Source organism: Squalius cephalus (genome assembly GCF_949319135.1).
Source record: "Squalius cephalus genome assembly, chromosome: 22".
In the NCBI taxonomy this organism is placed as follows: Eukaryota; Metazoa; Chordata; class Actinopteri; order Cypriniformes; family Leuciscidae; genus Squalius; species Squalius cephalus.
The window spans coordinates 29,977,433-29,989,663 of record NC_137143.1 but is presented as its reverse complement, the minus strand read 5'-3'; the positions used below and the strand labels follow the sequence as shown (position 1 = coordinate 29,989,663).

Here is a 12,231-nt window from a genome sequence, read left to right as displayed (position 1 = left end):
AGCCGCAGTCTGTTTGTTGTGGGACTGGTTCAGGAAATCTGGTTTTCATTTGTAGCTCATTGAGTAATCACATCATTTTTTCAGAATTGGAACAGATGATGTAAGTATTATAATGTATAAGCACCCTTTTGGATACAGTAACATCATTGAAAACCAGTTGGGGAATATTGGGGTGTAAACGCTCATGATTTTTATTAAAATAAACAGGCATTTTGTTGTTATTAAATTAACTTATAGTTTTTTTTTATTATATATATATATATATATATATATACAACCCCAAATCAGAAAAAGTTGGGACACTGTACAAATTGTGAGTAAAAAAGGAATGGAATAATTTACAAATCTCATAAACTTATATTTTATTCACAATAGAATATAGATAACATCAAATGTTGAAAGTGAGACATTTTGAAATGTCATGCCAAATATTGGCTCATTTTGGATTTCATGAGAGCTACACATTCCAAAAAAGTTGGGACAGGTAGCAATAAGAGGCCGGAAAAGTTAAATGTACATATAAGGAACAGCTGGAGGACCAATTTGCAACTTATTAGGTCAACTGGCAACATGATTGGGTATAAAAAGAGCCTCTCAGAGTGGCTGTGTCTCTCAGAAGTCAAGATGGGCAGAGGATCACCAATTCCCCCAATGCTGCGGCGAAAAATAGTGGAGCAATATCAGAAAGGAGTTTCTCCGAGAAAAATTGCAAAGAGTTTGAAGTTATCATCTACAGTGCATAATATCATCCAAAGATTCAGAGAATCTGGAACAATCTCTGTGCGTAAGGGTCAAGGCCGGAAAACCATACTGGATGCCCGTGATCTTCGGGCCCTTAGACGGCACTGCATCACATACAGGAATGCTACTGTAATGGAAATCACAACATGGGCTCAGGAATACTTCCAGAAAACATTGTCGGTGAACACAATCCACCGTGCCATTCGCCGTTGCCAGCTAAAACTCTATAGGTCTAAAAAGAAGCCATATCTAAACAGGATCCAGAAGCGCAGGCGTTTTCTCTGGGCCAAGGCTCATTAAAAATGGACTTAAAAGTGGAAAACTGTTCTGTGGTCAGACGAATCAAAATTGAAGTTCTTTTTGGAAAACTGGGACGCCATGTCGTCCAGACTAAAGAAGAAAAGGACAACCCACGTTGTTATCAGTGCTCAGTTCAGAAGCCTGCATCTCTGATGGTATGGGGTTGCATGAGTGCGTGTGGCATGGGCAGCTTACACATCTGGAAAGGCACCATCAATGCTGAAAGGTATATCCAAGTTCTAGAACAACAAGTTCTAGAACAACAAGACCTTGCATTTTCCAACATGACAATGCCAGACCATATACTGCATCAATTACAATATCATGGCTGCGTAGGAGGAGGATCCGGGTACTGAAATGGCCAGCCTGCAGTCCAGATCTTTTACCCATAGAAAACATTTGGTGCATCATAAAGAGGAAGATGCAACAAAGAAGACCTAAGACAGTTGAGCAACTAGAAGCCTGTATTAGACAAGAATGGGACAACATTCCCATTCCTAAACTTGAGCAACTTGTCTCCTCAGTCCCCAGACTGTTATAAAAAGAAGAGGGGAATGCCACACAGTGGTAAACATGGCCTTGTCCCAACTTTTTTGAGATGTGTTGATGCCATGAAATTTAAAATCAACTTATTTTTCCCTTAAAATGATACATTTTCTCAGTTTAAACATTTGATATGTCATCTGTGTTGTATTTTGAATAAAATATTGAAATTTGAAACTTCCACATCATTGCATTCTGTTTTTATTCACAATTTGTATAGTGTCCCAACTTTTTCTGATTTGGGGTTGTATATATATATATCAAATACTGTAATCATTCATATAGATAACCATTTTTATTTTACTTTTTTTAAATAAATGGGAAAAAATTAGATATAAAACATACACACATAAAAATGATGGTCCTCTATATGAATGATTTCAGTATTTGCTGTGATTCCTGTAGCTAAAAAACTTTAACTTTTTATTGTATAGGCTATATTTAAAAAACAAAATATATATACATTTTTTTATTTCTGATAATAAAGACATTTCTTTTCAATGTCTATTTTTTATGCATCTTGTTTTACCCTCGTCACAGACCCAGCCTTTCAGTTTTGCTATATGAAAGTCCAAGAAGTAGAGCTTTCTGCTGACAACTGTGAGTTTATGGGTTCAATTCCCAGGTAATGCATGATACAATTTGTTTAGATCTACAGCTGTAAGGCAATGTATGTCACTTTCGGTACATTTAGCATAAATCTAAATTTATTTTGTGTAAATCCATTTTTTACATAGAGTACATCCCTCAGTTTAGTGCATCCTTTCCATTACAGAATAAATGATAAATTCCAATGTGATATTGGAAATGAGATTGTGTATGGTTTGAGAAGGGAAAAAAAATACAGAATTTTCCTGTAATGGATGAAAGGCCACTGTTGAACAAAATAAATAGTGCGAAAGTTTGTTTTCTAAAAGTTCACAGTTTGCAGAAAGCCTTTAGGTGTTCAAGGTGAGTCATTTTAGTATTCTGTTCTCCATTCTAATCCATCCCTGTTGTGAAACCGCAGCATTATGATTATGAGTAAGCAAACAACAGAGATAGAGTTGATTGTGGGAAATGGCTTGTTTGCGCTGTACTCTGTGACAGGATTTCCTGACATCAATTTGAGGCAGGGAAGCAAACCGACGGCCTAACCATTAACAGCACGCCGTTTCTCAAATGCAATGCAAGCTATGAATGAATTCTGATAGTACTTTGTTGCACGCTTTCATAATGAACACGTGTGTTGCACTGAAGATACGGACAGCGCTGCAAGTGAGATGCAAGCAATGAATGTAAACCACAGGACCTCAGATTTTCACACCGAAACTAGAGAGATAAAGGAGGTTTGCACTGATGTCTATCAACCTCATAAACTGCTGATTCATAAATTCTCTTTCTTCCTGTAAAGTGGGGACAGGTGAGGAAGGCATCCTTATTTCTTTTAGTGATACAGTAAGTGTTGTTAAATGTGTCTTGGCACAAGTCAAAGCACGAGCACCAGAATAACTCAGCAAGAGGGTTGGTGGTCAAAGGTCAGCTTCTGAAGTGAGATGTGTGAGGCCATGTGTCGAGAAATGTGGGGGCGTGAAAGGTGAAAACACAATTACATTGGCATTCTTTGGAAAGAGCTTTGACAGTAATAAGGACAATAATTTAGTCAGGCAGTTGACTTGTAGTTTTGCACAACACTTGTTCTGCTAACCCGAGGCCTTTGTATGGCCTACTACAATAATACACACACGCACACACTGCAACCCGGTATCACGACAAGACGTGAAATAATCACGTTGGTCCACTTTGGAAAACGTGTAGATGTCACGGTTTAACCCCCTCAAATGTGAAACTTGCACGTTTGCGTTAACACGTTCCAGTGGAGAAATACCCGGATGTTGACCTATTCTACACTAACACAGACACACACATTTGGCAAGATATTTTGAATAATGTATGGAAAAAATATGGGGTCCATGTCTGGCTACCCATATTCTTCAAAATATCTTCTTTTGTGTTCAGCTGAAGAAAGAAACTCATATAGGTTTGGAACAACTTGAGGGAGAGTAAATGATGAAATGCTCGAGCTCTTCAAAGCGGAACTGATTCTGATTGGCTGTTATTGTTTATATCGGTCATCCGCTGGAAAAATCGTAAAAGTGATTCCAGCGATATAGTTTCTCTTTGCCGTTATCGTGATAGTTTGTGCGTGAACCCTGCTATTATTTTATATTTAGAATTTTTTTAGATCTACATCTTTATTGTTATAGTTTTAGTTATCGTCTTTGGTGTGAACGGGCCTTAAAATACTTGTTTCTATATCTATGTTCAATATAAATGTATTTAAAAATGTATTTTCCATGGGAAAATGAATAAGCAAAAGCAGGACAAATTCTTCCATGATGTATTAATACTTTTGCTTAATTGCAGCAATCTTCTTCTATCTTCTTTATACAATATTATTATTATCACCCTGGAATAGGCTTCATGAGATTATTGTCATTATGTAAAATCGTAATGCACTTTTGCCAAGTTGCACTGAGAGAACGCATGACAATATACAATACATTTTGAAAACAATAAACTAAATTATTTGCTTTGAAATCTGGATTTTTGAATAGACTTCAAACTTTCTTTAATTTAAATAACTGAATACTATGTTGAACTATAAAAACACATTTGTGTTTTGTATCGACCTACAAATACACGCCAGCAGAGTGCGAGCAATCACTCTGATATTATCATATGCCTGTGATGAGGAAACCGGAGCTGTACCATCACAGCATCGGGAGGGATTCACCCTACATCCGTGTAAAAATGTCCTATATACTTCACGAATCCAGCCCAGATGATAAACACAAATTAATGAATGTAATTTTATTAATTCCCTTACAGCACGAATAAAAGTCCAGAGAGAGCTTTATTAGCGTGTCATCTATTTGTGTCTCCCCCCCTGTTTGGAGTTGGTTCGTTCCGTTGCTGTGCGCCTCTGGAGCGAGTTTAGAGCTTTGGGATTGTGAAGAGCTGCGCGTGCGGTCGGTCGCTTCAGCTTTGAAGGATCTGACGGGATGAAAATGTCTAATTAAAACAACGAGCAGTTCTTCTAATTATGTGACAGTCGGTTGTTTCTAGTGTATAACGCGTCAGGACCGTTTGGGGTAAGTGAATGAACTGATAATGTCAGTTTTTTTTCCAGAGGATTGAATACATGGAAAACCTGTTTACACATCCTGCTAGCTGGCTAATTATTTAGCAGCCGGCTTTGATAAACAACAAGATGAAAAAATGGAAAAAGGGAGGATAAATTGTTTAAAAGCTGTTTTTGGAACATAACAGTGATGCTCATAACTTTTGTGAAATTGCCATGATGTACAGTACAGGAGCTTTCTGATATATATACCGCTGATTTAAATGGACTTGATAACATCCGTATTATCATCAGTTGAAGTCTAGTTGCAATCTGTGTGACATTATATATGTATGATTCGAAGTGTTTCATTACCATTTGGGGATTTATTTTGATGATTTCAGTTGTTTATATATTACATTCTTTACATTTATTTGAAAAGGTCTTATTGAAAAGTGTTTAATGACTGAGTGACAGCTTGTATAAATGAACCTGTTTTATAATTCAATGTCTTTAATTAGCCAGTAGCTAGCGAGGGAATGTCATTTTGAATAGTTTTAGAATATGAAAAATGCAATAATTTTAATAATTTGATTTGTTCTATAAATGGACTTGACAAGATTATGGAATCCCAAACCTGCAAAAATAATTAATGTAATGTAATAATAGGAAAAAATAAATAAATAAATAATAAAAGTAAAGTTAGCAAAGTTTGTTCTTCTACTATAATTTCTTTACATTTCTGCAGGTTTGGGCCTCCATTCAAGATTCCTTTGTATCCTGGTAAAGTGAATGGTGACTGAGTGACAGTCTGCAACAAAAAAAAAAAAAAAAAGAAAAAGAAAGAAAGAAACCGAAATGAATGTCTTTAATTAGCCTGGCAATATCGTTTCCGATTCTTAAGTGAAAATGTAATTATATTTTTAATGGGCTTGATAAGGTCCTATTGAATCCTGCAGAACGAGGGCAGTAAATAATCAGATTTTCAGGGAGTCTCTTTTAATTAAGGAATATCAACATATTCTTGTCTGCTTTCAGTCAGTAGAAGATTAATCTGCATTCGCTCATCAATGCATGATAATTTAGGGCAAAGTCCATGTCTGAAGCATTTATACCTGGTCATCCCAGAGTCTAATGTTAAACTTAGTGTACCTGTTGCAGAATCTTTTAAATGTCTTTTCTTATTCTCTCTGTTTCAGCTTTTCCTTTCTAGAACATTTCATCTAATTCAGTCGAGGAACATTTTCAAGACTCATTTAGGAAGCCCATCTGGTTTATAAACTCAGGGTCCGTGCGTCCTGGTACCTGCACAGTGCATGACCGACCCCTCCATAGATTCAAATGGCTTGCTGTCTGAAGGACGAGCTCTTGTGTTCCATTTGTCTGAGCATTTATCAAGACCCAGTCAGTTTCGGCTGCGAGCACTACTTCTGTCGTAAGTGCATCACTGAGCACTGGAGCAGACAGGAGCGTCACAGCACACGAGACTGCCCGGAGTGCAGGAGGACCTTCACGGATCCCCTTTTGTCCCCGAGCCTCAAGCTCTCCAACATCGTGGAGAGGTACGCCGCTTTCCCTCTGGACGCCATCCTCAACGCCCAGAGGAACTCGTACCCATGCAAGGACCATGAAAAGGTCAAGCTCTTCTGCTTGAGTGACAAGAGCTTGGTGTGCTTCTTCTGTGATGAGCCCGCCTTACACGAACAGCACCAAGTCACCACCGTCGACGAGGCCTATGAGGAAATACAGGTCTGTTTTATTTGTGTCTTTTTTTTTTTTTTTCACCATGAAATCTCTTATTGTTTCCATTGGCGTATTATGTGATTACGTGAACCAAAATTTTACGGTTTTCTTACAGGTTGTAAAGATCAATTCAAATGTAATGAAATAAACAAGGTGCCAGGCTTTGAGGAAGGTCAGTTCTTAGGCTAGTTAGGTTAGGTGGTAACAGCGTTTATCGCAATAAACTAAAGATGACATAAATTTGAAGTGTTGAGAATCTGAAAACTTGCTGTTGTCATTGGGAGGGTTTCTGATTACCGTGGTCAAGAATGAGGTGTGGAATCAGTGTCTAAACCCACATTGCATTCCTTTAAAATTGTCGAAGCTCTTCAGTAGGTCATTGATTAATAAATCTTTTGTCCATGAGTCTCATAAACACGTTCTAAACCTTGAAATTCCATTGGCATAAACATTGTTAGCTTTTTCTGTTCAGTTAATCTGAACAGTTGGTGTATGTTCAGAGCATATTTAGTTTCTCCATTTCTGTTTTGAGATGCAAAGGAAAATTAGTGCAGAAATATGTTATTGCCATTTGAGTAGAAGCCAGTAATATCTGTTTGTTTAATCCAAACAGCTGTTCTGGTGAGATATTAATGAAGCACGTCCCATTTATTTACTTTACGGCCTTGGAAATGCTTTTGAAAATGTACTTTTCCTCCTCAATGTTCCACTGTTGTAATGATTCAGTTTTAGTTTTAGGTCGTTTAAGAGGTTTCTTGCCTCGAATGCTTTCATATAACTTATTTGGTCGACGCAGGCCTCTTTGTTAGGTTCTCTTTATTCACCATACTTCCTGGTCTTTACAACCGAACGTCGCCTACAGTACATGTATATTGTAAACACTGTTCTCAAAAGAACCATGCCTTGAAAGACGGCAAAGAGTGGGTCAACTCACATTATAAACCTTTCCTATATTTTTTGTGAGGTTTTTTTTTCTCTTTGAAGCTTAATGCATCATATTTGTTTAAATGTGCTTTGTTGTACTGTGCCAGTGTACATGTTGAGCTGGACATTTTCATTTTCTGGTTCATTACATTTCATTTCATTACACAAGCATCATGAGCTGTGCCCCTCATTAAAGAAATCTAGAATGCATAACCTTTTTCTACTTGAGAATATTTTTTTGTCATGTATGCTGAATTATTAGAATTAATAAGTAGTTTACAATGACTGGCTGTTAATATTTGTGGTAAAGATGCATATTTGCTTTTTGTTGTATTGAGTGATATATGTATATATATATATATTTTTTTTTTTTGTACATTTTAATCTTTCAAATGTATTTTTTTTTTTTTTTTGCACGATTAAGGGTATATTTGATATTTACATTTATCTGAAACATTTATATGCTCCTAATTCACATTACTGTGAGCCTCTAAGTTTTTTCTTTGTTAATGCATGGAATAATGCATGGTTAGAGGATTGGGTTACACTTTATTTTAAGGTGTCATTGTTACAGTGTAATTATATATTTAAGTACTACTGAGTAATATTAAGCAACTACATGTACTTACAATAGGGTTAGGGTAGGATTAGGATTTGGTTGAGGGTTAGTTGCATGTAATTATGCATAATTTACTGTTATTTCTATGGTAAGTGCATGTAACATATGTAACAAGGACACTGTAAAATAAAGTGTTACCGAGGATTGCAATAAGTTAGTAATTGCATGGCTGTTGCCTGACATAAATAGACCGGCTCTTTATCTCAACTGACTCTATAGTTTGACATATTGGTCATTCGGCACCTACTCCTATAGTCTGATAACACACATCAGAGCTGACTAAAAGTGACACTTGCATTTAGTGCAACTTGGCCTTATCTGAATAGGACTGTTTAATTGTCTGGAAGTGAGAAAGTACTTGAGAAACAGATCGAAAACAGCAGTTAGGCTACATGGATGTCATTAAGACAAGCGAAGTGTTTGAGTGGAACAGATTGTTTTATATACGAGCTAACATAGAAAAACTTAAGAACTTTGTTGAGATGACATCATAAAAAACATGGCGTATTTTATTCGTGCCGAAATCACTTTTGCACGTCTTACTTTCTTTAAGTCTATGTGCTGTTTAGCATATTTTGAATCATAATAGCATAATATTTGGTCAAATTGGACCTCTATCAGTGTCCTTTAAAGGGATGGTTCGGAGTAATTTCAACCTATGGTCCTTTGCACCATGACCTCGAGCCAAACACCCCCCAGAAGCTTTTTTCCCTTGGTCGAACATTATTAAAGTTAGAGCTTATTTAGAGATATCAGCGGGATGGCTTAGTGCAGGCGCTAATGGATCCAAGGATGTATCTGGTAAATTACCGCACTAATAATGCCCAGAATGGTACCAAACTTCTACAGTAGTACAAATAGGTTCTGTACTCATAAAACGAGGCATTCGAAAGTTTGTAAGTACATCAGGAGTTTATTTAAATAACACTTGCCTGATGGCTAATGCTACCGCTAACTCGGACGTCGACGTCACTTCCGTGATTTGGGAAAAGCACGTAAAAGTCCTGGCAGAAAGCGATGCATAAGGATGTAGCGTAACGACGTTTTTAAAAGTTTTTTGGTATATCAAACATTTTTTATTATTTTTTCCGAAGTGTTGACAAGTGTTAACTAATAATTGTTGCAAACTGGTATTACCAACAAAATATTAGTGCATTCCTGTAACTGGGCGTCGTTACACTACATCCTTATGGATCCATTAGCGCCTGCACTAAGCAATTCGGCTGATATCTCTAAATAAGCTCTAACTTTAATAATGTTCGAACAAAGGAAAAAAAGCTTCTGGGGGGGTGTTTGACTCGAGGTCATGGTTGAAATTACAACGAACCATCCCTTTAACTTTCTGCAGTCAGCAATATAGAAGAGTGAAACGCTTCTAAACTGCTGTTCGGGAATTAATAGGCGCAACATGCTGCAGTTGTCAGACAATTAGCAGCGGTCTCTTTAGAGACACTCTCGAGGGACAGACTTTATTCCAGTCCATGTCTTTTGGGACAAATACAAGACGCATCTTCTCTTCAGCACTTAAAATGGCTCAGAGATACACACTGAACGCCTCCATCATGATCATTGAGAAACTGTACACTCGCTAATGCCAAGTGTGTACTTTATACACACGTTTTTCAGCAGTTTACTCTTTTAACACAACAAAGAGAAAATTGCTAGGGAATTCCTGGGCAGCTCTTGGGTGCAAATGAAACTGTTTATCCTCAACAAAGCCCTTTGGCTGAATGAGGTAATGTGCTGGATGGGGATTCATAAGATGTGGCAGTACATGGGAATCAATAAAGCCCTTGTAAGGTTTATTTAGTTAGCACTACCATGGAAAAGCTGTAGTTGTAAAGCTTATTTCTTTCTGAAACAGCATTTTATTTGATAACTTTTTGTTTTGTGCTAAATTATGCATGTTGATTTAATGTACTCATAAGCAGTGGTCAATGCTAGTGTTTGATAGACATTGACTAGTGTTGATTGTGCAAGTTAGTCATTGGGAAATGTATGGAATTTGCTATATTTTACAGAAATAATTCACACTACACTAACAGTATATCTATATTTTATCAGAATAAAAAAAAGTAAACATCACAATTTTTTTTACATTTGATATTATCTGGCCTTGTAAATGATGGACTTATTTTTCTTTTCTTTTTTTCAATAAGCTATTCTTTCCTTTTGCTCTTATGAGCTTCTGGGAAAATATAATGCTTTTTAAGCTCATGTATCTTTGTTGTTGTTGTTTATAGTCGGCTGTTTCCGGCTTCCAGATGTCTCTGGTTTTACACAACACTATTTTTGGTGAACTAGTGAATTAGTAGATTTCTGGTTTAAAGAAAATCATACACAGGCGGCACAGATCTGAACCTCAATCAACAAATGACTTAGCCTACTAAGTCGACAATTCATCTCTCCACTTAGGCTATACTGAGCCTGTGAGAATATAGAAAGCTTATTGTACTGAAACAGACTCAAGGGGTCATTTTTTATTTGAAGTGCCACTGTTCAGTGCTTTTATTAGATTGAATAAATAGTCGACTGTCTGCAGATGTCCGCACAGGAACTTTGATGATAATGTAGTCTCTTTTAGAGCAAATTATTGCCGTTGGCTGATTTCTTTGGCTAATTAGATCATTATTAAATTGTATGATGATATGTGTAGATCTTCTCTTGTTCGATTTTCTTGTTCTCATCCCCTTGTTCCTTTAGTTGTGTCTATAAGTCTCTTTAACCGCTGTCTCTTTTCTCATACTTCATCAGTCTCCCTCTCTCTCATAGTCTTAGCCTATCTTTTGCAAATTTTTGTTGTTGTTTCTCTTATTTATGCCTCATCTCTCATGTTGTAATGACACCTTTCGAGTTCAGACGCCTCTGTTTCAGCCAGAGATTGAGTAGAGGCTGCTGGGAAGGCAACAAAACATTCTGTGCGGGTGTTCCTGTTCCATCAGCTCATCAGACCCGTGCCAGATAAGGAACAGTTACTTAGGCGGAATGACCATGCAGGTTTCTCGTTTTATGTCATGCAATTTTGACACGATGCTGCTTCTCATTGCACATTAACTTTGTTTTACCACTGGAATAATTGGAATTTAAATAATATTGAACGTAAACAACTTACAGAGCTCTGACTTGACTTCTGCAGATTCATTTCGGCGTTGATAGTGTTGACACAGAAATGCAAAAAACTGAGTCTGAGGGCGTGAACAGACAGAACATCACGGTTTGCCATCTCGTAATTACGGTTACGACTTGGTGTGAACGCAGCATAAGCTCATTGTTTTGGTTCAGGAGGAACTGTAAAAGGCTGCTGTAGTTTGTTTACGGCGCCCTGTGACTGAGTGTCTTCAACTCTTCATCGCCTCATGCAACGCGCTGATGATGTGTGATGATTGATGATCAGATCGAGTGCAATGATTGGAAGAACATTTTTTGTTCCTGAGACTTCCACAAAAGATATACGTATGTACTTTTTTTTCATATTTAGACCACTTCTGTTATTCATTGCTATCAGGATGTGAAGAGAGTTTCAAAGTGTTTATGAAAAAAATTGGCTACGCTACCTTTAATGCATTATTAATGTTAGTTATTAGTTAATGCACATTTGTTATTGTTACTCAATAAAAATACATAGTTAATGTTGAGATTAATGGTGCTTTCATCCGAGTTCGATTGATGAGAGTTCGGTTTGTTTGGATGATGTGAATGCTGTTTTCTGAACTTGGGTGCGCTCTAGTGATGGGAAGTTTGGATAATTTTACTGACTCTCTTGTTTGATCTCGTTCATGAAAATGAACGAATCTTTTTTCCCGAGTCATTTCGTTCATTTAAGTGGCTTTAAATGTCATACTTTTAACAGGCAAATTCATTCGGCGATCGACTACTTTTGACTGACAAAATTTCAGCCACCGGAAACACTAAGTGATAAAGTGAGTCGTACAAAACCTTTCTTTTTAGTAAACTTTGTGTACACAAACAATGTTCTCAATGCTGGAGGTCATGTGTAGAGCCCCTGGTGATACTTCAAGCACAGTTTTATGTTTCTTCGAGCCTCCTTAAATAGTGATTTTGATGTTATCATAAAAGTTTCCCATGCACACCCATTCAAAAGGCATTTTGACCTAAAACGAAAATACGGTTCTAATTTTGCTTTTACTCGAAAGTTTGACTCTGGTAGATTAACAAAAAGAGCCTAGGTTCAATTTTGGCGAGAGTTACCCTTTTTAAAAGAGTGGTTTGGGGTACGGTTCATGTCAACTCTAGTACG

General features: G+C 37.0%; 1 protein-coding gene across 2 annotated transcripts in view; it reads left to right on the top strand.

The window, feature by feature from the left end:
* The first annotated feature begins 4,570 nt into the window (after positions 1–4,570).
* trim62.1 (tripartite motif containing 62, tandem duplicate 1) overlaps positions 4,571–12,231 on the top strand; it is a 42,343-nt gene continuing 34,682 nt past the window's right edge. For both annotated transcript variants that reach the window (XM_079858009.1, XM_079858008.1), the window contains exons 1-2: positions 4,571–4,718; positions 5,887–6,436. In XM_079858009.1, coding sequence (XP_079714135.1) covers positions 6,029–6,436 — 408 coding nt within the window. In that variant the 5' untranslated portion in view covers positions 4,571–4,718; positions 5,887–6,028. The remainder of the gene's footprint in view (positions 4,719–5,886; positions 6,437–12,231) is intronic.